This window comes from Chiloscyllium plagiosum, unplaced genomic scaffold, assembly GCF_037043375.1.
Source record: "Chiloscyllium plagiosum isolate Xiang-an unplaced genomic scaffold, Cpla_swu_hap1 HiC_scaffold_6, whole genome shotgun sequence".
NCBI lineage: Eukaryota > Metazoa > Chordata > Chondrichthyes > Orectolobiformes > Hemiscylliidae > Chiloscyllium > Chiloscyllium plagiosum.
Window position 1 is genome coordinate 46513927 of NW_028270144.1, and position 27044 is coordinate 46540970.

The window sequence follows — 27044 nt, forward strand, 5'->3', positions numbered from 1 at the left end:
AGCATTCTGGTAAATCTCCTCTGCACCCTTTCTAAAGCATATGCATCCTTCCTATAATGAGGTGACCAGAACTGAACACAATATTCCAAGTGTGGTCTAACCACGGTTTTACAGAGCTGCAGCAAAACTTCACAGTTCTTAAACTCAGTCCCCCCGTTAATGAAAGCTAAAACACCATACGCCGCCTTAACAACCTTATCAACTTGGGTGCCAACTTTGAGGGATCTATGGACATGGACCCAAGATCCCGCTGTTCCTCCACACTTCCAAGAATCTTGTCTTTAACCATATATTCAGCATTCAAATGAATAGTCACATTTATCCAGGCTGAACTCCATCTGCCATTTCTTAGCCTAGCACTGCATCCTGTCAATGTCATGTTGTAGCCTTGAACAGCCCTCAACACTATCTACAATACCAACAACCTTTGTGTCATCAGCAAACTTACTAACCCATCCTTCCACTTCTTCATCCAAGTCATTTATAAAAACTACAAAGAGCAGAGGCCCCAAGAAAAGATCCCTATGGGATACCATTGGTCACCAACCATCAGACAGAATACTTTCCATCCACTACCACTCACTGTCTTCTTTTGGCAAGCCAATTCTGTATCCAGAGAGCCAAATTTCCCTGTACCCCATGCCTCCTAACTTTCTGAATGATCCTAACGTGGTGAGTCTTATCAAATGCCTTACTGAAATCCATATACACCACATCCATTGCTCGACCTTCGGCAATTGTCTCGTCACATCCTCAAAGAAAGCAATAAGGCTTGAGAGGCATATCCAGCCCCTCACAAAGCCATGCTGATTATCTTTAATCAAACTATGTTTTTTCAAATAGTCATAAATCCTATCTCTCAGAATCCTTTCCAGTACCTTGCTGACCACAGACATAAGACTGACTGGTCTGTAATTCCCAGGGATTTCCTTATTCCCTTTCTTGAACAGATGAACAACATTCACCTCCCTTCAATCAGTCAGTACTCCTGTGGAGAGTGAGGATGCAAAGATCATCATCACAAGCGCAGCAGTCTCATTCCTCGCTTCCTGTAGTAACCTTGGATATATCTGGTCTGGCCCTGGGGACTTAATCTATCTTGATGCTCCCCAGAATTTCCAGCACATCCACTTCCTTAATATCAATCTGTACAAGCCTATTAACGTAGACCAGGGTGTTCTCACTATCAACAGGTCCCTATCTCTATTGAATACTGAAGCAAAAAAACTCATTTAGGGCCTTCCCTACCTCTTCAGACTCCAGGCACAAGTTTCATCCAGAATCCCTGATTGGCCCTACCCTCTCTCTGATCATTTTCTTATTCCTCACGTTGAAGGAGAACGCCTTTGTGTTTTCCCTAAACCTTTCTGCCATGTCCCCTGAGTGTAACCCATCTAACATTTTCCTGTACCTGACGTGTGACTACCTCCCTGTAACTCCTCTCAATTACTCTCTCAGCCTCCCGAATGATCCAAAGTCCATCCAGCTCCAGCTCCAGTTCCCTAGCTCGGTTTCTGAGGAGCTGGAGTCGGGTGCACTTCCCACAGATGAAGTCAGTGTGGACACTTATGGTGACCCTTACCTCCCACATTCTGCAGGAGGAGAATGCAACTGTCTTATCATAAATTTCTACTGTTCTGAATTCTCAAAGAGATGATTGAAAAATAAACTAGTAACCTTACCGAATCAGCGCACAGAACCTTTTTATTGGTTAGAGGAAGAGGATGGGTGGGAGACACTACCCAAGTAGCATTTTGGGTAAAGCAACTGCCCAAATGTATTACCTCACTTACTCAGCGATCCTGCCTATTCACAAGATAAGTTATTAATTTACCTTTCCTGATCCTTGCTGTCACTGCTCCAGCTGCAACTGCAAAAATGTAGTCCTTAGACATTTTCCTAAGGTGGATGTACACCTTAGAAAGGAAAAAATATGTGTTCCGGGTACCCCAAATGATGTACTTGGGCTAAAAGATCAGCAAGACCAGGTTAAACGTGTTGGAAGATAAAGTGAGGCTGATCACATCCTGGTTCCCACATCAGTACCAAACCTTTGGTTTTTCATTGGGCTGGTGAACTATTCTGGAAAGTTCATACATAACCTGGTCTCCATGCTGACACCTTTGCATCAACTCTTAAAAATGGGTCATGTTAGCCAAGCAATAGGCTTCAAAAAAGTGAAGAAACAGCTATCATCCTTGAAACTGTTAGCTCACTATGATCCCAAATGAGAGCTAGTAATGATATGCAATGCCTCCCACTTACGACATCGGGTTAGTATTTGCTCAACGGTGGCCCAATGGAGAGGAATGCCCAATAGCATATGCATTCAGGCTAATGGAAAGTGTAAATATGCCCAGACAGAGAAGCAAGATTTGGTGGTCATATTTGGAGTCAGGAAGTTCCCCTACAACCTTTACAGATGTACATTGATAATAATAATGGACCACAAACCCCTACTCGGTCTACTTAAAGAGAACAAGGCTGTGCACCCGTAGCTTCAGGCCAAATCCAGCAGTGGGCTCTAATACTAAGTGCATATAACTATAACGGAACACCATCTGGGAGACCAAGTAGCAAATTTGGATGCATTGAGCGGCCTCTTGTTGGCAGATATACCATCAGTGGTACTGCCATCAGAAGGGTCCATAATGATTTTAGACTTTCTGAACACATTTCTAGTCAGAGCTGACAATCTCAGACTTTGGACATAGAAAGATCCCATCCTGGCAAAACTGAAAAAGCTGGTGGTAATGGAAGAAACATAGGCACCATCACAACCAGAATTAAAACCTTTCTGGATCCAGCAAGACCATTTCACCATCAAGGAAAGTATTTTATTATGAAGAGCAAGAGTGATTGTCCCAAGCAAAGGTCACCACCAGATTCCCTCAGAGTCTTGCAGGGGTATCTAAACTGAAAATGTTGGCGAAAAGTTATGTCTGGTGACCAGGATCAGATGCAGATGTAGCTGCATAGGTGGGACAATGCATAGAGTACTAACAAGGACAAAGATTACTGCCAGCAAATTCTCCATATTCATGAGAATGGCTGGGTAAACCATGGACACGATTACACATTGACAATGCAGGTCCTTTTTGGTTCCAATGTTCTTAGTCATTGTGGATGCCCATTTGAAATAGCTAAATGTGCATAGAGTTCATTTGTCAAACATGGTGACAATGATTCGAAAGACTGTGTGCATATTTTGCAATGCATAGACTCCCGGACGTGTGGTTACAGATAATGGGCCATCATTTACCAGCAGGGAATTTGATATTTCCTAAAATTGAATGCTATATGTTATATAAGGACAGCTCCATACCATCCATCATCCAATGGTCTGGCAGAAAAAGCAGTCCAAACTTTGAAGGCAAACTTGAAGAAACAGCCTACAGCTTCACTAGATACCAAACGTTCTGGGTTCCAATTTGATTATAGGATCAACCCTGTGCAAGGACAGGGATAGCTCCAACAGTGTTGCTAATGGGGAAAAGACTTTGCAAGAGATTAAATCTGATTTTCCCAGAGCAGAGAGGAAGGGTGAAATGGCATCAGAGATGCCAATGCCAGACACGAGATTCCACTAAGCGAGAGAGAGTTTACTTCAGTTTGATGCAGGAACTAAAAGAATGGCCCTGCAAGGGTAAGTGGCCTGGTTGATGCAAGGTCAAGTGCAGTGATGTTTTAAGTTCGAGTAGGTGCGACAGTCCTGAACAAGCATGTGGACCATATGAAAGCTGCCTGTTCGCAAACAATGACGGAGCAAAACATGCCCGGCTCCTTCACTGCCTTTCTGACTGTTCTGGAAGTCATGAGTTAGCCCTCTTCATCAAGTGTTGAAGATATCGCAGAATCTGAGATGGGCACAGTGGATGTTGTCACTTCAATGCCTGCGCTAATTGAAGAGGGGAATAAATTTCTTCTGAGATGCTCCTGGTGCAAGAGGTGAGCTATTGTGCGTTACATGCTGCCCATATCAGAGGAAGATTTGAAGGATCCTGACCCAGTGCTGAATTGGTCCAAAGGGAGCTACAAAAACTGAGCTGGCCTATGTTCTCAGACTCAGAGGTAGAGGGATGTAGTGATTGTAATGAGGTCAGCCAGGTGATGTCATAGAATATGAGTTCCCTGATTGGGGCTGTTAATCTGGTCCAATTAGGGAGCCTGGGCTAACAGATAAAAACAGGAGTGTCAGACATCCTGTTCACACTGAGTGCTGGATCTGAGAGACCTGAGTCAGTATCAAGGACTCTCCATGCGTAAATAAAGGGTGACTTGATGATGGGATATTGGTCTCTGTGGAGTTATTTAAACTTCTATGCTGAATGGCAAACTGATAAGAATGGAGGTGGACATTGGAGTGAAGATTTTGTTGATACTTCAAAGTATATATCAGATGCAGCTAAGCCATATTTTGCTGTAATCCTCAAAACCTGTACTAAGAAAGTATGTAGGTGAAGTTATGCCTTTTGTATTTATGTGAATGTTCAGTTATACAGTCAATCTGAAGCTTAGTCCTTAAATGTTCCTAAAGGAAATTTCCAGCTTTAATGAGGAAGAATGTGGTTGGAAAATATCAAACTCAAATGGAATTAAGTAGATCGCTTATCAGATTCCTCAGAATCCATCATTCTTGAGGAAAGAACAGTAGCATCACAGAAGCCTAGAGATGTACAGCATAGAAACATACCCTTCGGTCCAACTGGTCTCTGCCGACCAGATATCTTAAAGGAATCTAGTCCCATTTGCTAGCAATTGGCTTACATCCCTCTAAACCTTTCCGATTCATATGCCATCCAGATGCCTTTCAAATGTTGTAATTGTATCAACCTGCACCACTTCCTCTTGCAGCTCAATCCATACATGCCCACCCTCTGTGTGAAAAAGGTGCCCGTTAGGTCTGTTTTAAATTTTTTCTATCTCACCCTAAATCTATGCTCTCTGGTTCTGGACTCCTCCACCCCAGGGAAATGACCTTGTTTAAGTAGTCGAAGCATCTGAAGGACACAGTATCTCAGTGGAGGATACCATGACATCATGTAAACCTCTACACATTCAGTCATTTCAGAACATTTCTAGTACACCTAAAACACCACAGGTTAAAGCCAATGAGAAAAATAAGCCGACGGTTGAGGTGCACCAACAGCCATATAAGAATCGATGGAATATTTTACTTAACTGGGTAATATTTCCAATGTTTTTATTTCAAGGGCCTCTGATATACAGTGCATATTGTGTACTTATTCAAGTTTGTTGATCATGTGACATCATAATGACACCATTGATTGTTTTGAAGGCAACAGGTCAGTCTAGCCTGCTGTATGTAAAATAAATGCCTTCTCAAAAAAGCTTCTGCTGTTGCTAAACATTTTGGTCTCCCATTCCCCTTGAAATATAATAATCCTGTACTAACAAGGTAGATGGGGGAACATGGCAACCTTTTCATTGCATTGCTGCCATACAATTTCTTTGACTTTAACTGAAAGAATCAACACTCTGCTTGACTTTGCCTTTGGCCATAAACTACTAATCAGATTTATTGGAGATGAAGTGGATAAATGCACAGGATTGAAAACAAACAGTTGGAAACTGCAGGCATTTTTATTTGAAATATCAAAAACATAATATGCTTCTTGGGCATTAACTCTGCACTTACCAAGAATGAAGGAACAGAAATAACAGACCATAAAAAAACTCCTTTTTCAATCCCAGGTCTCAAACATGTTATAAAATAACAACTTGCGGCATAAGTAAAATTTGTGAGGATAAATATTGGTGGTGTTGATGAATTATGAATGTGATATTATTGCTGAAGTAATCTCACATGACAATCTCCTTTATTTGATGAATTATCTGTGAATTGAGAACTGCAGATTAGTAATTACATTTCTTGAGCTTTGTAACCATAGTTTTCCACCATTTTTCTTTTAAAAAATGGGATCAGCCTGTAATCTTTGCCACATGTGTGGATATTATGTATAAATTCAAATAAACCATACTGAATCAAATTAACTTAGTGTAAAAACTGATCCAATATATTGAAGCTGACTTAACTGAGCAAACATTTTAAAAAATATTTTTCAGTTGTAAATTCTATCTTAATGTTGTTGATTCCAAGTAAGTCATCTTTTTCTTTTCAGGTAAATAGAGCCTGTGGACATCCTGTTCGAAAGCCCACTCAACCTTTGGAACACCAAACAGATCCTTACAATGTTAAACCTGGGCTGAAAATCACTCATAAAGAAGATGAGGAGACATTATCCAACAGAAGAAAGTAAGATGCAGCAATTGTCATTTATACTTACTAGTCTTCCGTAAAGGCAGCACCTAAAGGTTACTGATGTTTTAAATATACATGTATACAATTTTTAATGCCTTCTTTTAAAGCAAGCACAGGATAACAAAGTGTGTCAAGAGTAAGCATACATTGGTTTATTGAAGCAATATTCTGATGTTTTGGAACATCCCATATTTTTTCTTTTTATATCTTGTAAGGTTCTGTTTACTTACTGTATCAGGCACTGAGTGTCTGTGAATTAGAGACCCTCTGGTTTCCTTATCACACTCTTCTTATCACAGTTCCCTGTCTGCTCCTGTTCCTAAGCAGCAGTGGAATAAGGCCCTTCTTGGGCTTCAGCTAGTAGCAGGGTAGAAACACCATCCACAGACCCTCTGGTGAGCATTTAGTCCTGGGTGGAGGAGGTAGGATCCAGACTTGCAAGCCTCCCGCCTGATTTAATAGCCCTCACTAGAAAACTATGGAGAACAGCATTAAATTCCATACATTGAATTAGCAGGACAGCTGGATGCTTGCCAAAAGCAGTAATGCAAAAGTATTTGGTATTTGTAAAGTAGTGACTACTGGAGGAATGTGTGACACAGAATCTACCCTGCACAGCTGGGCAATAACACAAAAGAGTTGTTGGCAATCTTCACAATGCGGACAAATAGGCAGCAACCTGAAAGGTGCAGTATAGACTGCTTACAAGTTGTTCTCTTTAAGATACTGAGGTGCAGTTCCATACCAAAAACTTTAGAGGTGCTGTGCATTATAATAAACTGGCCATATGCAAATACAACATTTATATGATTATTTGCATCCAGTGGAAGGAGCTTCCCATGGAGATGGACAAACAACAGACATGCTGGGCAGAATCTGCTTAATCACTGAACAATGTGGACACTAGGGACAAAACTGGGCAAATCACATGAGATTGGTAGTAAGAAAATTCTCAATGTGAAGGGCATGATGTCCTATTTTCCAAGCAAGTGTTGAACAGCGAGATAAGATTATAGTTAGTGAGCAATAAGACACCTGTAAAACTGTCACCTCTTTATTATGCAGTTTCCCATTCTCCCAATTCTTGGTTAGCAAAAGAATGGCACCAATGCTGACTTGATAATCAGAGCAGGTACCAGTCATCTCCAGCACACTACTTGCTCCTGGACACGTGTCCCCAAAATCTCAGGACATGCTCCTTGGGAGTTAACCACAGATACTCCCCTTCCACAGATGTTGGCATCAAACATGTACGAGCCTCACTGCATCCTCATGGCACATCTCTAATCCATTTACAAGACTATTTTGAAATTCAGTGCTTCACTTTGGAATGCACTGGTACCTTTTGCTGTAATGCTGCTGCCAGACACTTTGTGTAGAGGGACAGGCACCCAGTTCATGACCTGCATCTCAGGGATCTCTGCTTGCTACCTGAACATTCACTCATATTTCACTGGCTTGATTGCTTACAGAATCCCCACCATGGTTTGCCCTGTCTTTCGTGCTTTGTCCTCTTGGCTATAGCTTAAAAGTTCTCCATACTTCTCTCTTGACTTACCTTTTAGTGTGGACACAAAACCAGGCAGTTTGTCATATTTGAACAGTATGGCATTAGAAAAGCACAGCAGGCCAGGCCACATCCAGGGAGCTGACTCTCCTACTCCACGGATTCTGCCTAACCTGCTGCATTTTTCTAGTGCCACACATTTTGACTCTGACTCTTCAGCATCTTCAGTCCTCACTTTTTCCTAACTTGTCATAGTTGTCAGCTTTCATGGCACGTGCTATTGCATGTCAATGTGCTACATCAACCTCATATTGCACCATGTACCAGCAATTTAAACAGCAACCACACTGCATGTGTGTCAACCAAGCCTGCGTATACCTATGGGTCCAATACAGCCTGGGGAGTCACACTATGTTAGACAGAGGGCTGCGTAGTTATAAACTGTGTCTTACAATCTTATACTCCACAACCACCTGATGAAGGGGCAGTGCTCCAAAAGCTAGTGCTTCCAAATAAACCTTTTGGACTATAACCTGGTGTTGTGTGAGTTTTAACTTTGCGTATAGACCAGTCAGGAGCCTGGTTGTTCATTAGATGAGGCTGTCTTTTCCAAGTCAATCAAAGTGGTGGGCCTTTTCAGTCCTGGGGATTCTATCCACTCCAAGTCAAGGAGTGATTATCAGGTACAGCTGCTTTGATGTAATAGGGAACTGGGGACTAAAGTCAGCATGATGAGATACAGAAAAGGACAATAAATTGGAACGGAAATCCCGTTACTAGATCTGCTGAGCTTTTCCAGCAACTTCTGTTTCTGTTCCTGATTTACAGCATCCACAGTTCTTTCAGTTTTTATTTCTTATTTAACTCACTGCCATATCTCTTCTAGGCATACCCACTTTGAAGAAGATCTGCTCCTCTCTCCGATGCCATTTCCTTTCCAATCTTTTTTCTTGTCCACCGCCAACTGTTCTTTCTCTTTGAGCTTTATCCCTACTTATTGTTTACTCATTATCCCCACCAGCCTCCCCCCAAAAACAAACTCTGTCTCTGCATATAAATCAACATTTTCCCATCTACCATTAGTTCTGAGGAAGGATCACCGGACCCGAAACGTTAACTCTGATTTCTCTTCACAGCTGCTGTCAGACCTGCTGAGCTTTTCCAGCAGCTTCTGTTTTTGTTCCTAGTTTACAGCATTCACAGTTCTTTTGGCTTGTACTACTTTGTATGATGTCTCGAGGTCCTGGGGCTCAGGAAGTAAAACATGGAGCTGAACAGTTAAATAGATGGGTTGGCTGGTAATATTGGGAGAATTAAAGCTGATATAGTTGAAGTAGAGGTAATGTGAAACTTTGGGGTCACCTCGACAGAGAGGCTGAGTCTGTGACTCACTCTGTGAAGCAAGTTTACAAGGTTCATTCCTCGACTTTTGGGGTTAAGTTAGAAGGAATAATTAGACAAATTAGGCTTTATTCTTGAGAATTTAGAAAGTTAAGGGATGATCTAATTGAGATTTTCTGGATATGAACAGGGAAAGACATGATAGATAAAGATAAACTACTTCCACTGGTTTATGATTCTAGAACCAGGAGGGATAATCTAAGAGTCAGGGCAAGGCATTCAGGAGAGATGTTTAAAAGTACTTCTGCATACAAAGACTAGTGGAGGTTTGGAACTCTCTTTCTCAAATAGTAGTCAATGCTAATTCAGTTGTTAAATTTAAATCTGAGATTGACTAATTTTCATTAAGCAAGGATATCAAAGGGCATGAGCCAAGGTAGGCATATAGACGAAAGAACAATACAACACAGAAACAGGCTTTTTGGCCCTCCAAGCCTGAGCTGACACATTTTGCCCTTCCATACTAAAACTATCTTTACTTCCAGGATCTGTATCCCTCTATTCCTTTCCTATTCATGTATTAATCCAGGTATTTCTTGAATGCCGCTGTTGTGACTGCTTCCATCACCTCCTCTGACTGTGTATTCTAGGCACTCACCACCCTTGGTGTAAAAAACTTGCCTCGCGCATCTGTTTTAAACCCACCTGCACCTTGAACCTGTGTCCCCTAGTAATTCACCCCTCCACCCAGGGAAAAAGCCTATATTTTCCCCTATATTCATTCCATTTACAATCTTATAAACTTTTCTCAGGTCACCTCTCAACCTCCTGTGTTCCAATGAAAACAAACCCAGCCTATCTAACCTTTCTTCACAGCTAAAATCCTCCATACTAGGCAACATCCTGGTAAACCTTTTCTGTACCCTCCCTGAAACATCAACATCCTTCTGGTAGTATTGTGACCAGAATTGTACACAATATTCCAAGTGTGGTCTAACTAAAATTCTATAAAGCTGCAGCATATCTTTTTAACTACCTTATATACCTGTTCAACTGCCATCAGTGATCTGTGGGCCTACACACCCAGATCCCTCTGCATATTAATGCTCCCAAGGGTTCTGCCTTTTGTATACTTCCACCTGTATTTGATCATCAAAAATGCATTTATCACAAATGGAGTCAGGTGACAGATCAGACATGATGTTATTGAACAGCAAAACAGGCCTAAGAGGCTGAAAGGCCTACTCCTGTTCCTCTCTTCCTGTGTTCTTATGTTCCTAAGTGCAATTGCTGTTTGATTTCATCATTATCCAAATAGCAAATATACAATTCAGATGAAAATGGCTGCCACCGTAGCCAGTGTAGCTGGAGTAATTGTTTCAATCTTCAGTACCATGCAATGTGAGGCATTTCAAAGGACAATTGCATTAAACAAACATCCATATAGTAAGGGAAAGTCACCTCCAAGCACTAAATGCTATATTTACCCTTGGGTATTGCCTTACTGTGTCGAGTCAGAATCCATGTCCAAGTACTCTTGGTCAGATTATGCAGCATCAGAGATCAATCACCACCTATACCTGTGATGCACAAAAAATTTAATGAAGCCTGTAAGATTGACCCCAGGCCTCACCTTCTACCTTGGGACCCTCCAACCACACGGCAACAATTCGACTTCACCAGTTTCCTAATTCCCCTATCCCCACCTCATCCCAGATCCAACCCTCCAACTTGGCACCACACTCTTGAACTATCCTTACTGTCCATCTTCCCTCCTACCTATCCGCTCCATCCTCTGTTCTGACCTATCACCATCACCCTCCAGCTGCAACTACCTATCATCTTCCCAACTACCTCACCCCCACCGCCACCCTCCTGTTTATCTCCCAGTCCCTTTCCCCGACCCCCACTCTCCTATTTATCTCCCAGTCCCTTTCCCCTGACCCCCAACCCCACCTCCACCCTCCTATTTGTCTCCCAGTCCTCTTTCCCCCTACACGCCCCCCCCCCCCCCCACTCCCATTCCTGTTGAAGGGCTTATGCCAGAAACATTGATTCTCCTGCTCCTCAGATGCTGCCTGATCTGCTGTGCTTTTCCAGTACCACACTTTTTGACCAAGATTGACCCCAGTTGTCAAAGCTACAAACACCTTCCAAGTTCCTGTTGCTCACTTTGCATCTTACACCATGAAACATACAACTAAACAGAACTAATATTAATTCTTACACCGCATGAATATACATTTACAAGTGTGAGATTGTGTTTATAATAAAGTGTCAACCATATCACTTTTGTGTCCTTCAGTCTTCTTCCTTGCGCTTCTAGTATGTCTTGGTGCAGTGTCAGGATCTGTAGCTGGATTGGAGGGAGCCTGTCCTACAATGAAACTTGTTCATCTTGAGTGTTTAGTTAAGTGACCCTTGGAGCATTTGTGTCCAGTGAACCCAGATGTGTTGGAAGTGTCCTGGTCAGAAGCAGAGGCACCCTCCTTGGCTTGATTTCTCTCAGGGTTGTGAGTGGCAGACAGGGTGGAGGTGGATAGCTAAGTACCATCTGGTGAATCCAAAGAGGAGACTTATTGGGGAAGTCTGTATGTAGTTCCTCCTCTGGCTGGGTGCCTATGGCACTGCCCTATCTCCTTGTGAAGAAGGTGCACCTGGAATGAAGTCCAGGTTGTGGTTCTGTTCGCCGAGCTGGGAATTTGTGTTGCAGACATTTCATCCCCTGTCTAGGTGACATCCTCAGTGCTTGGGAGCCTCCTGTGAAGCGCTTCTGTGATCTTTCCTCCCGGCATTTATAGTGGTTTGAATCTGCCACTTCCGGTTGACAGTTCCAACTGTCCACTGCAGTGGTCAGTATATTGGGCCCAGGTCGATGTGCTTATTGATTGAATCTGTGAATGAGTGCCATGCCTTTAGGAATTCCCTCGTGACGACCAGCTATCCTTCGTAGCCACACACGCAGATGACAAGCAACATGAATTTGACTGGGACAACACTACTATTATAGGACAAGCCAAACAGAGAACAGCCAGGGAATATACCGACCACTGCAGCGGACAGCTGGAACTGTCAACCGGAAGTGGCAGATTCAAACCACTACAAATGCCGGAGGAAAGATCACAGAAGCGCTTCACAGGAGGCTCCCAAGCACTGAGAATATCACCTAGACAGGGGACGAAACGTCTGCAACACAAATTCCCAGCTAGGCGAACAGAACAACAACAACGAGACCCGAGCTACAAATCTTCTCACAGACTTTGAAGTCCAGGTCTCATTCTCCTTGAATTGGAGAGCAGCATGGCAATGGACAATAATTCTTACTTTGTTATTGGGACATTACTGCTCCTATAATAATGCCAACCCATCAAGGGATGGGTTGACTGACAGTCAGAGATGCTGACTGTCAGTCAACCCATCCCTTGGCCTGGCGCCCGCTGCCTTTGTAGATTATTTTCTTCTCAAATGAAACAAAGGGAAGGGTGAGTGAGATGAAAGAGGGTGACACAGCTGTTAGCTGGTTCAGGTGGGGGCAAGGTGGTGAGGTGTCTCATGTCAGTGAGTAGGCAGTGCAGAGGAAACACAGGCATTGTGTTGTGGAAAGTTTTGGGGTATGTGAAAGCAAGTGATATAGGATTTTGTATACCACAGTGAGTGGTTGATCATGAACCACATGATCATGGGAAGTGGGTGCAAAAGTAGAGTTAGATTTAGTATGCAATAGCAGGTAGAAGATGAAGTCACTTACCCTTATCAAATGCAGAAGGCCATTTTACCTTTCTTTATTGTGAGGTGTTCCTTACAGTGACTCAAATGGCAACCTTGGAGCAGGCTGGCAGGGTCTGATATCGTGGTATCCTGTGTTGGCCCTGAGGAAGGTCCATCTACCAGGACATACCTGTTCTTATTGGAAAAGTAGGGTGCCAATTTTCATTTGTGTGACATCATAGAGTCATAGAGTCTTAAGGCATGGGGTCAGGCCCTTTGGCCCAAACTGGTCCATGCCAACCAAAATGACCATCCGTGCTAACCCCATTTCTCTGCACTTGGCCCATATCCTTCTAATCCTTTTCTATCCTTGTATTTGTCGAAATGGCTTTTAAATGTGGTTAATGTACCCATCTCAACCACTTCTGCTGGCAGCTCATTCCATATGCGTACTACCTTTTGTTTGAAAACGTTACCCTCAGGTTCCCTTTTATTCTTTCCCCTCTAACCTTAAACTGATGTCCTCTAGTCCTCGATACTCCAACTGAGGAAAAAGAAAGAATGCATTCATTTTATCCATGCCTCTTATGATTTTATACACCTTTATAAAGAGCCCCTCAGTCTCCCAAAGAAAAAAGTCCTCGCTTGTTCAATCTCTCCCTATAACTCAGACCATTGAGTCCAAACAACATTCTTATAAATATCTTCTGCAGTCTTTCCAGTTTAATGACAACGTGACCAAAACTGAACACAATACTCCAAGTGCGGCCTCACCAACGTCCTGTAATACTGCAACATAACTTTGCAACTTCTATACTCAGTGCCCTAACTGATGAAGGCCAGTGTGTCAAAAGCCTTCTTCACTGGCCTGTCTACCTGTGGCAGGTTTGAGGAAATTGACAGGATCCATGCAGGGCAGCTGTGGATGACTGCAGTGAAACGGAGGGTACAATGAGTGGGCTACAATAAAGAAATGTGGCATTGGAAATTAACTGGGTTTGGGAAGATAGCATGAGAAAACTTATTAGGACTCTGAGAGAACCCTCTATGAAACTTGTCAAGATTGGTACTTAGCCAATGTTTGGTAAAATTTAGTCCCCTTTTTCTCCATATCTGACTTCTTTTAGGTGTTTGGGTTTGATGGCAATAAACAAGCTAGTTCCATTCTGTTCTGACTTGACCTTGGTAAAGTTCAGTGAAAGTGGCATTGTTTCGTCAGAGATATGAGCTTCTTTAATCAGAATGCTTTACCTCCACCTTTTTCTTTGAAATCATATTTCCTTTGGGTTTTACATTTTGGGAATTAATACAACAATATTATGAGCCAGGTAATGGTACAGATATACAGATATTCAGCTTATAGTTAATAAATCCTGCAAATTATTCTTTCTAATATTAGCAAATGAATATCCTTGGTATGATATTTCATTGATAATTAATGAGTGGATGCTTTTATTTAATAGCAGAGAAAGCATTGTCCACAATTGTGGTAAACATTCATCAACCAATATCACTATTAGACATTTATATGTTCAACTTTTTCATTTCTATCTCAAAGAACTATTGTGTAATCCATTTGCTAATTTGGCAAAACAATTTGCAGTGGTTTGGCAAGTTGTACATTTTTCTAACTCAGGAAATGTTTTGTTTGTTTCAGAGAGTTCATCAATAGTCTACGGTTATACAGGACTTTGTACGGTGGATTGGCTGATCAATTGTGTGTCAATGACTTAGCAGCTGCTGATGGACTAACATGCTGGAATGGAGAAGATCTCGTGAATAGGTGAGAGAGGCTGTTCTATTTTTGAGACTGTGAGCTGGAGGCTAATCAGTTCCCAAATCTAGCAAATGAGTGCTTTGCTATTCAGCTTGTTTGATCAAGATAATCTGTTCTTCCGTATTTTACTTCTGGGTATAGTTAATATTGATGGATTTATGATGGAGGTAAGATTAAAATTCCTAAAGATCAAATACATTTGTTCAACAAGTACCAAGTGGAATGAAATTGTAATTACTGTACTTTCATGTTTACAAGTACCAACATATACAGTAATTTCCAACAGATGTGCCAGTCATAACCAGAAGATAGACTGCGAAGTTTGCTATCACTATTTGTCAGGTTTTATAGATTTTTACAAAAATGTCTTTACAATGTGATCTTGGGTGTCATTGATCTCTCTTGAAACTTGCAAACCTCTGATGGTGTTAATATATTTTTATTAGCAAAATAGTATTTACTTTTTGGATAAAGTCATCCGAGTTTTCTTGTTATCAACAAAAGTTTTCATTAATTATATGGAAACAGTGATTAGTTTTGTCCATGCTGTTTTATGAGTTGTATTCTACATCATTCAGTTTTCTGTACATATTGTCAGTCTATGTTACATTTGAAATGGTTTAAAAGTTATTACAAATGTAAGGTGGCATGGCACTCATTAAGTTACATGACTAATTAAGCATAATGAATCCACAGTGAATGTTACATGACAATGTCTTATTCAGTTCTCAAAATATCTTAATGTAGCAGTCAAGAAAAGATTGTAGCATTGTATGATGTGTGAAAGTATGTAGAACAAAATCTTAATACAAGGAAACAATCAGAGAATCCTTTGGTGAAAAATATTTTTGAAACTGAACAAAGGAAAATATATTTTGCATGTATGTGGTCTCTCTATTAGTCAATGTACTTGCAAATGTAGATGTGAAATTAAAAGTGAAACAATTGTTGGAAGCATAATATTTTACATGAAACAGCTAACTGAAGTGACACCATTTGCCTTTAGTGTCACCTATAAAGAAAAGAAACAGAAGTTCAAGATTGTTCTTTGACAGGGAGCACATTGCTGTACACTTCTATCTTTAGCCATTCCTTGATAGCTTTTAACTTCTATCCTATTCCCTCTCGGTCACTTTTGATGATCCAGTGCCTTTAATGGTGGTACATTTTAGCCCTAAATGCAAGTTAACTGCTGATATAAAGTCCCACTGCCCATCCCCTGACCCAATCTGCTATCTTTATTCTTTCAGTAAGCAGTGTTTTTTTTCTCTAATTAGACTTCCAAACTCTTGAATTTCAGTTAAAAGTCGCACAATACCAGGTTATAGTCCAATATGTTTATTTGGAAATGCTAGCCTTCAGAGCGCTGCTCCTTCATCAGGTGGTTGTCAACTTGTTGGACTATAACCTGGTATTGTGTGATTTTTACCTTTGTACACCCCAATCTAACACTGGCACCTCCAAACCTTGAATTTCAGTGACAGCTTGCTCCAAAGTGTTGACTCAATCTCAGCACTTTGGCCACCCAAAATACGACACTGGCAGCATGGCTCTTATCACCAACTACTCCATGCCATCACCATTTAGTCTTAAAACACCTTCTCATTCATTAGGTATCTCAGATTATTCTACACCTCAGTCCTCTCACTTAAAACCTTCATTCTGTGCTGGCAACATGAGTCAATTTTTCTACTGAGCTATATTCATTTCATTCCTCCTTCAACCTTTATACTGAGAGGCTTGTTAGCCTCAGTGACTTCAATATTCATCCCAATTCATTATATTCAGACTTCTGAGTTTATTGTCCTCCTCTCTTCTCTTACCCTCTTGCTCATGTAAATTCATATCTACTTTGTTGAACTACCATCTCGTGTAGCTTTGCTACTCTCATTGTATCAATTGTAGATAAGACATGTCTGATCATTTGCCTTTTCCTTACCATTTCATCAGATTCCTTCAGCTGTTGTTCCTCAGTAATAACACTCAAAACAAACTTGAAACTAACTGCTTGCATTAACCTTTGTGTTTGCTTTCTTACTACCTTTCATCACTTCATTATAAATCCTACCTTTTTCCACTTCACTTTATTTCTTTTAGTGTTTCCCTCACCTGCTCTTTATGGCTGTTCTCCATCAGTTTTCTCTCCTAGTGGGTTCAATGCCAGACAGAAGTTTTCAAAGTAACTAATCCTCATTTACACAGAAATAATATGTTCCAAATACTCCATCTTGCTTTCTTGATTCAGAAACCATGTTGTTAATTTGAAAATGAGCATTTTTGCTTTCCTGATATCTATAAGCTTTACAGTAGCTTGAGTTTGACCTTCAAACTAACTTATGCAGCCAAGGTTTTGGGTTAGGTGCATTTCTTGCATTTTTTAAACAAGTTGAAGTGAACTTCTGGAGTTGTCAGCTGATGCTGCTGTCAAATCAAATTATTTTCAATGTTCCGATCCAATTTCCTTCCGAAATTATATCATTGCTGCTGTTGCTGCTCCTGTTCAATATCAGTCACTTGTTCCTTCCTCTCCTTGAAGCAAAGCTGTTTCCAGACAAAGCCATTTTCCTGTCTCAACTGATGTTTGTTCTTCACAATTCATCTGTCCAAAGCAATGGAACATTTTTCTTGGGTGTGAAACACCTTCTCCAAATTGCCCAGGATATTTTTCTGCTCTGTAAAAACGTTCAGAAACAGTAACTACAATTTACTGAAGCATAGTGGCAGGAGGATTTGTAAAGCTAAAAAAAAACCTGTTACCCATCCATTCATACCTGAGAACAATTTTCTCTCTCTCCTGCTCTCTCTCTCTCTCTCTCTCTCTGTCTGTGTGCTCCCAGCAAACAGCAGGGTCAGCTGTAACAGTTGGCTCTGACCAATTCTCTGTCATTGTACGAAGCAAAGTCATATCCCAAAAAAACAGCTAAATGTTAAGCTTATGCAGTTTGATTGGATCTTAAAGGAGCATTTAACCACAGTGGAACAAATACATTTGCACTGGGTATGAGGGGGATAATGTATTAAATGTTTGAATTCTAACACCAACCCACCTTTCCCCATTTTAATGGAAGTCAGGTGAGTGGGTGTGTGACAAGCCCACTTAAAAGAGGTAGTTATGTTTTAAGTATTGTAACCAGGTTGCATATCTCATTTATATTGGCTTTTTGGAATAGCGCAATAGCTGGGAAAACCCACACACCCTCCAGCATCACCTGTCATATGATTTCCATTCTAGATTAAATATACTACACCGCAAAACTCGATGCAGGAACAATTAAAATGAGAGGGAATAGTATGGTCTGTCACTTAACCATCCCAAACTCCCCTATCAGGTCTATAAACTCCTCCATCCAGTCTACCCTAAGGAGCTGAGTCCCAAGATTGTCATAACTGCCACCAAGCAGGAGCACAGACATACCCTGTCTTACGCTTCTCAAACAAACCTAAAATTTAGGGTTAACCAGCCCCTCATGGGACATTGTAACAAAAACAGAAACTAATGGTTTGTAGAAATGTATAAAACAGGGACACTGAATATTTAAGAAATGCTTAAAAAATATTTTCAGAGGTGCCAAACTGGTCCTTCTCTTTTCCTGCATTCCCACCACCAGAGTTACCCCAGTCAGTCAGCCCACATAAGATAGTTTTATTCAACTGTGTCTCTAGTAACCTAGTTCTTCATTTAAAATATTTATAAGAGCCGATGTTGTAAAAGAACCCTGAGACCACATGAACATGAATATAAAAAGAAGATTCATTAGCCCTCACCAATAATCACCATTGAGTGATTAGTATTTGGTGTTAATGTAAAATAAATAGTCTTACTTTGAAGTCTAAGTCTGAAGACAACTCTTTGCCTTGTCTTTTCCTTGATCAGTCTGTCATAAACCCAACTCATAGTGTGCCATCAAGCAACATAAAAGCATTGTTAGTAACCCCACCCCCATCCAAGAATCCACATACTTTAGTAGAATCTGTGCTGGAATTTACAGTCAACCACATTTTAGAATGTATACTGGCTACTAGATCTGTAGACGTTTGACCTCTATCTGTTAAAATAAAAGCATTTTTTTAAAATGATAATATCTAATGGTTTGCTTTTAAGATGGTTGAATCTTGTAAATTGACAACGTTGATGGAGGGAGAATCTTTGAAAGACAATTATCAGAAGATAATACAAAGAAGGCTTCAGTTCATGTCAGCTAGAAGAGTGTATCTTAAAGATTTTTAAGAAAATATACCACAGGTGCTGAAAGCCTGAAATATTAGCATAAAATGCTGAAAATAGTCAGAAAGGGGTCAAAGAGCATCGGTAGAATGAAAAACAGAGAATGAAAATCATTCATCCAGAGAGCTGGTGCAGACACGATGGGCTGAATGGCCTCCTTCTGCATAACAGTTCTATGACTTTAGATCAATAACCTTTAACCAGAACTAGATGAGGTCAGATTTTAAACAAGTACAGATCACGGGAAAGGCAGGGATGCTGTATGGACAAACAGGATGAAAGTTTGATGACAGGGTCAAACACAGGACAGTACCTTTACTCTGAGGAACAAATGGAAACAGTAGTTGGATTCTGAGATTGTTGAACTTCATATTGAGTCAGTAAGCTTACAAAGTATTTCAGAGAAAGATGTGGTTCTCTTTTTAAATATCTACTGAACTTCATACAAGTACGACAGGAGGCTAAGGATAGTGTTTGGAATTAAAACTGGACAGCAACTTACAATAATAAATGAATAACAGCTCAGAGTTATACCTGTCAACTGAATGAGGCTAGTCAGCAATGTAATCATCTGATCTCTATTCAGTATCCCCAATGTAGTGGAGACCTCATTGAGAGCACAAAATGTAGTATTGAATGAAATGTATATAAATTACTGTTCCATCTGGAATGAGGGGAGAAGGTGAAAGAACAGATGTTGTAGCTTCTGTGTGGTCATGGAAAGGTGGCCTTGGAAGTTGCTGGAAAGTTGGTAAAAGAATAGGTCAGTGTGAGAGGGAGGTTTAACTGCTTCAGAATGCTGAAAGAAAAGAGGAGATTAAGATGTGCATCATGTTGAACATGGTGGAAATATCAGTGGATAATCCATTGAAAAGAGAAGCTGATGGATTGGAAGGTGAGGATGAGTGAAATTTGTACCCTGTATCCAGTATTGATGGAAAAAAAATACACATTGACAGCAGTGGAATGTGGCATTGTTGGAACAGATGCCATAGAAAAACTGGGAGAAAGGAAGAAACATGGGATGGGAGGATGTGGGATAGAAGGAAATGTAATCAAAGCAGTTTTGGAAGTCTCTGAAATTTAGATAGAGAGGTTTAAGAAGGGAAAAATCAGAGATGGACTGATTGAAATTGAAGTAAAGTTGAACGTATGAAGTAAAATTGATGGAATATTCTCATTTTGTATGAGTGCAGGATGCAGTATTGTTATGATCAAGGTAAACTAAGGTATACTAAAAGCAGCAATTATGAAAATGATGTCCTGTTTAGGAAGCAGACATACATACATGAAAATGTCATGGATGAACTAAAGTGAATCATAGAAAACAGCAAAATTACAAAGGAAGATGATGCTTTGTGGCCTCCACCTGACCATGTAGGATAATGGGAGTTGGAAATTGGAATAACAGATGAACACATTTCATTTATATCATCTAAGATTAGGTCACTAATTATAAAGTCATAGAGTCATAGAGGTGTACATCATGGAAACAGACCCTTCGGTCCGACCAGATATCCCAACCCACCTGCTAGCACCCGACCCATATCCCTCCAAACCCTTCCTATTCATATACCCATTCAAATGCCTCTTAAATGTTCCACCACTTCCTCTGGCAGCTCATTCCATACACGTACCACCCTCTGTGTGAAAAAGTTGCCCGTAGGTCTCTTTTATATCTTTCCCCTCTCACCCTAAACCTATGCCCTCTAGTTCTTGACTCCCCGACCCCAGGGAAAAGACTTTGTCTATTTATCCTATCCATGCCCCTCATAATTTTGTAAACCTCTGTAAGGTCACCCCTCAGCCTCCGACGCTCCAGGGAAAACAGTCCCAGCCTGTTCAGCCTCTCCCTATAGCTCAAATTGATGTAAATCAGTTCAAGGATCCAGATGGTTTGCTCATTTTCTATTATCTTGTCCAGGGTTTGAAGTGTCCAGTTTTCAATCTATTGGGCTGCACTTCAAGATCAAGCCTGTCCATGACGTTTCTAACCATGAATAGAACATGAAGTAGACAGAGGGTAAAATTAAACAGTCATGATTTGGAGATGCCGGTGTTGGCTGGGGCGTACAAAGTTAAAAATCACACAACACCAGGCTATAGTCCAACAGGTTTAATTGGAAGCACGCTAGCTTTCGGGAATACTTTATTTAATTCTCTTAGCTCCACAGTCAGTTTTACACAGCCTCCCCTAGCTCCAGTCTCTAGGTCACTCTCTTAAAGGGGCAACACACACCTATCCACAGACATAAATTTCCATACAAAGATGTTGGATGTAGGGATGAACTGGAGTGGTAGAATTGGAAGAGCATGGATTGACTTGGGTTAATCCTTCCTGATGAAGGGCTTTTGCCCGAAACGTCAAATTTCCTGCTCCTCGGATGCTGTGCTTTTCCAGCGCCACATTCTTGACTCACTTTCTCTGATGTGGATTGGGTATTTGGCAATTTTTTAATGTGAATATATATGCAATTCCATCTTTTCACAAAATAGGTGATTTTTAAAAATATTAAAATAAATGATATTGAACAAAGGAAAGGCCATCAACATACTAGAGAAAGAGCCGAAGTAGGGGGCTTGAGCTGAACTGAAACTAAGAATGCTCAATCTATTCCGTAAAACAGTGGGCAAAGTTAGGACCCATATGGGTTTGTTTAGTAAAATCCTTTACTATGAGTGCAAGTGTGCCAATGATACTTGGTATTTGAAACAGAGTTTTGGAGCTCAGTTCTTAGGTGCTATGTTGATGTATATATGATCACTGGCAGCAGAGGAAACAGCACTGCCTCTCTCATAACCCAGATCCCAGATTAACTTTCCTCAATTAATTCCAGACAGCTAACTAGAGTTTGTGAAAATGGTTGGTAGCATCCCCCTCCTTTTTTTAAAATGCTGTTTTTCAAGTAACATTGCTCTAACCTTGCAATACTGTATTTTGAATTCCATACACAGTGCCAGTTATTTTATTTAGTGTTAATAGCTAAATTCAGGGATTTAAAAGAACCACAATGTAGAAATATAAGCCTTCATTTCCTGACTATTACCTAACTAATTTTCAGTGGAAGCTGGACGCTTGACTGTAGAAAATGAGAATAACCCAACAGAAATGTTCTGAGTTTCCATTCGTAATATATTTTCTAGTGAGTGATTGAATAGATGGACAAGGATTTGACACGTATTTGGGGATTACTTATTGCTGACAGAGGTTCTTCATTCTTCAGGGTGCAGCAGCAACAGAGTGACAGGAATGTTGCTACGATGTCAGAATACTTGGTTAATTTTAATCTTTGATGCTTCCCCAGAAATGTTGATCACTGTGTTGCAAGGTTAGAGCAATATTACTTAAACAATGGCATTTAAAAAAAAGATGGGGATGCCACCAGCCATTTTCACAAACTCCAGTTAGCTGTCTAGAGCTAATTGAGGAAAGTTAATCTAAGGTCTGGTTTACGAGAGAGGCACTGCTGTTCCCTCTGCTGCCAGAATTTGCATTTAGCATATAAGATGTTGTTCACAATCATCCCATGAGCTTTGACCTCAATTTTAGCAACCATCAAAAAGGAGTTTAGGTTTTGAGCTGTTGTTTGATTCACCTATTTACCCATGTATCCCATATTCTCTTATCTCTTCTTTACCCCAGCACAGCAAAGCCTAAGGTTGTATTGGTTCGCATTTGAAGTCCTGCAAGGGTATTCCAACATGTGTTCCCTCCTGTTAAGATATCCCCTTTACATTTTACTTGCAAGACAAAGGACTTTTATTGAAGGCCTTCTTGCTCAGTATGAAGCAGAACAGTGTGGAACTAAATTGGGTTTAAACCTGGCTAATCTGCTGAAGTGTGACACTGATCCATAACATGTCATTGTTCAGGGTCACATCACACTCAATTGGCCTATGTCAACATATTGAAGAAATCATTACTGCAAAGTTAAAATAAGAGGAGCCACTGGTGTGTGGAGGAACATGAAAATATATTCCTATGGGTCAGCACGAATGAAGGAGATCCTGCATTCTTTTAAACAAAGATTTTATGACCATTGATTGCTCTGGTAACATTTCATGAGTTCCTGAAGAACAAATATTTAAAGATAAATGGCTGGCTTCTGTGTTCACACAGCAGTTTAGTTTTTAACATTCTGGAACTTTATTGCTGGAACAGCACAGCAGGTCAGGCAGCATCCAGGGAACAGGAGATTCGACGTTTCGGGCACAGGCCCTTCTTCAGGAAATTCCTGAAGAAGGGCCTGTGCCCGAAACGTCGAATCTCCTGTTCCCTGGATGCTGCCTGACCTGCTGTGCTGTTCCAGCAATAAAGTTTCAACTTTGATCTCCAGCATCTGCAGACCTCACTTTCTCCTTTTTAACATTCTGACTAGCTTTTAAACCAGACAGTTGAGAACTGGATTCTGGATTAGTGGTGCTGGAAGAGCACAGTAGTTCAGGCAGCATCCGAGGAGCAGCGAAATCGACGTTTCGGGCAAAAGCCCTTCATCAGGATGCATTTACTATTGTTATCAATGTTGTGTAAGAACCTGCAGGATATGATTACACAACAGAAGAAACATACTTAAAGAATACTTACTACTCTTGAAAGTATACTGTTAATGAAAGGCATATTATAACCAAGTGATTGTTGCATAATTTTAAGGGAAAAACTTCATTCTTGCAGGATACCTTATTCTGTACTTCTTGAGAGTTTTGTGAACACTGCAGGAAGCCCTTTGATTCTAACATAGCTAATTAACAGGTACAGAATCATAGACTAACACTGGACAAAAGGAGGCCAATCCGTCTATCATGCCTATTCTGGCTCTTTGGTGGAACTATCAAACTTGTCATTCAACCCATGGTAGAAACTGATTGAGGTGACATTGACATACATCAGTGATTTTTATTTTCCAGTTCATTACCAGGATTTATTGTATTGTGTGGAGTTCTTAGAGATAATTTGCTCAGCCCCCATTGTCTTGTTCACAGTAATTTTTCATAAATTGATAACCAATTAGTCGCACAGTAAATGTCACAAGCGCATCAGGCACGTCCTCAGAGTGATCCATTAGCTAAGGATATGTATCAACTTGCTTATGTAAACCCCTCCACTTTTATTTCCATGTATTTCAATTCTAAAATAACCAGCAACAAAACTTCAGTCTGAAAGAAGAGCTTAGTTTTTGCAAAAATATTGCTGCAGTTTTTCAAGTAAATGTGATAACATACATATACAATAATTAAAAGTAGATAAGAATGAATAATACTACTAAGGATAAAGCTATAATCAGATTCAATGATACTTGCAAATGTGTTGTTTCTTTGAGTTTCATTTTCTGAAGTGAAAAAAGTTAAAAATTGAAGTCAGCCTATAATAGCTTTGCTGGCTAAATAGTTATATTTGCTTGTATAAACTGGACACAGTAGGTCAGCACAATTTAGAAGTTTTTCTTAGCAAGATTTTTAATCATTAGTTCTGTGGCTACAGCATTTGTCGATTATCTGGACATTTTTGACAGGTCAGCAGTTGATTTCTAAATGCTTTCCTCTTGGTGCTCCTTTTGACCAAGAACACAATTTCTGACAGTGTCTTTTGGAATTTGTCTAGTGTATTTTGCACTAAATGCCAATTGAAACCTACCTTTATCAGAACCAGAGCTGCAATTTTAATTTCAAATCTTCTAGCAATTTAGCCTTTTCTGTCTCCTCCCTTGCTTTAAAGCTTTGAATTTTCATGTCTTCAGAAGGATCCATTGTTTCATCCTTATGCTTCTGGCCTCATATTTTTGAGATCACCAACGTTGCTTATCTTCACTTCACTTCTGTGTTAATTCATCTTGTTATGAAATCCTAATCTATACCTTTGTTAGTTGTCAGTTTATGTATTCCATTCTCCCCAGGCCATCTTGCCAGCTTCCACCCTTCATAAACTTAAACTTATTCAAAATCTCTGCTAACTGTAACCTAATTACATTAAACAGGTTCACCCATCATCCCTGTGCTTGCTGACATTGGTTCGGATTCAGGAAATACCTTGAATTTAATTCTTCCATTCTTATTTTCAAATCCTTTTATGGCCTTGCAGTTCTGTACATCTGTAAACTCCTTCAGCCCTACACTCTTCTAAGATATCTGCACTGCTCCAATCTGGCCTCTTTTACATCCTGATTTTCATCCATTTATTTTAGCTACAACAGATGTCATCTCTGGAAGTTACTCCCTAAACTTCTCCATCTTTATATCTCTCTCTCTTTTACGAAGCACTTAGAACCTACTTCCTTGATCTGGATGTGACTCCATTTTTGTAATATTTTCTTATGTGACTCAGTGTCACATGATGTTCCAGTAAATTGCCTTTAAGCATTTTAATATGTTAAAAGCAGTATACTAGTGAATGTTGTTGTTATTATATATTGTAATACAACTGTTAAATTAATAGCAAGAGAAAGAAAACAACATGCAGTTATGCAATTATTTTGAATACATTAACTTCAAACCATTTTGAAGGTTATATTTATGTTAATATATAAGAAATAGAAGCAGGTGAGGATCATGTAACCTTTCCAACTTCCTCCAAAAAGCAATAAGATTGTGATTTATCTTCAAAATCAACACCGATTTTCTCTAGTATCCCTATTTCATTCCATCCGCTTAATTTAAAAAAAGTCTACTAATCACTTTAATTCAATGACTAAAAATCTGCAATCACTGAGCTAGACAATTCTAAAGATTCACATCAGCTAAGTTGCATAATTTCTCTCACCTCTGTCTCCTCAAACAAATGCTGTTTCCTCATCCTGGAGTTATGACCTCTAAGTCTAGGTTGTCCAGCAACCTCTCAGTATTTATCTTTACAAGGCCTCCCAGAGTTTTATACTGTTCAGTTAAAGAACTTCTAATTCTGCTGAACACCAAAAAATATACACCCAATCTTTTCAAACCTTTCTTTGTGCAACTGTACCCTCATCAAAAAATCAGTTAGCTGTTAATAAAATTAAATGTAAAAGCAAAAGACCTTATATTGCAAGAAATAATGTTGCAACTGAATAATTTAAGTAGAACATAACCTTTCCCTGGTGGAAAAAAATCAAATCTTTAGCTCATATTTTCTTAAACAACAGAGTATTCCTGGCCATTCAATTAAAGTATTAGATCCTGAGCATAAAACACATCAATATGATTCACATATGCATTTAACAAAATCCACATCCTACTGTGACAAATGTATTTGTAAAATCTACACTACATACAAGGGCTGCTGCTAATTCAACCTGAATAAAACTTCACTGTGTGTTTTATTTTGTTTAATTCCCATGGACTTTGAGAAGTCCTGGTTCATACTTCTTGTAGAATAGATTCTACTCATATCAGGTTTTCAATAAGCACAGTTAATTTTCCAATGGGATTATCCTGGCAGAAAACCATATCTTGCAGAAACAAATGTTGGAATTTCAGGCATGCACAGTGCTTGCCTGCCTGAGAATTGAGATGAATGCTTGGAAAGTCTTGTACAGATTGCCTTGAATTTCCATTATGCTGCTTTGGTGACTGCTCACTGAGAGTGCACTGTTGGAAAACCACCCATTTTAGACCTAGTTGAAATGTCAAAATCATGATGTTTTGGAATGTTTGAAGTTTTGCAGAAGACCAAACACAATGTGAAGATGTTTAAATGAAATTAATTTGTTATTAATCAAATAATGGGGTCATTTTAGTCATTGGAATAGACGAATCACTGGCCTGTTAAGGAGTAATTTTCCCAATGGGTTTTTAATTTTTAATATCATTTCATTTTAGTCAACAATGCCAGCATTTCATAATACCGCAGAACTTTCTTCTCTCACTAGAGCCATCACTAAAACAATCGATCCCTCCGAACCCCAAACCCGTACTTTGATGGTTTAGAAAAAGCATGGTTTTTCTCAATAGTTTATAGTTGCAATGGTTGCATAGTTGCTTTAACAACCTGTCAATGCGAGTAGAATCAGGCACCATGATAGAGAACAGAAGCCCATCAGGCACAATACTGGTTAGTCGCTTTCTCTAAAATACTGGTCAGCTGCTTTCTCTAAAAACACCACTGTGCATTTTTGCTACAGTTGTACCTGTACTAGTCGAAGCTTTTCAGTTCTGCATTTTTGTTGGCTCAAACAGGCATTAGTGCATTTTAGCTGTTGTCTGTGGCTGTATTATTTTTTAATGTTCCATTGAT

General features: G+C 40.0%; 1 protein-coding gene and 1 pseudogene across 1 annotated transcript in view; both read left to right on the forward strand.

Annotated features, from left to right (window-relative positions):
* Positions 1-27044, forward strand: part of LOC122551041 (glypican-5) — a 1004898-nt gene that overhangs the window by 311505 nt on the left and 666349 nt on the right. Inside the window, exons 4-5 of the mRNA XM_087987984.1 lie at positions 6144-6277; positions 14497-14622. Of these exons, the coding sequence (XP_087844110.1) occupies positions 6144-6277; positions 14497-14622 (260 nt within the window). The remainder of the gene's footprint in view (positions 1-6143; positions 6278-14496; positions 14623-27044) is intronic.
* LOC122551187 (protein mago nashi homolog) lies at positions 19682-20845 on the forward strand (annotated as a pseudogene).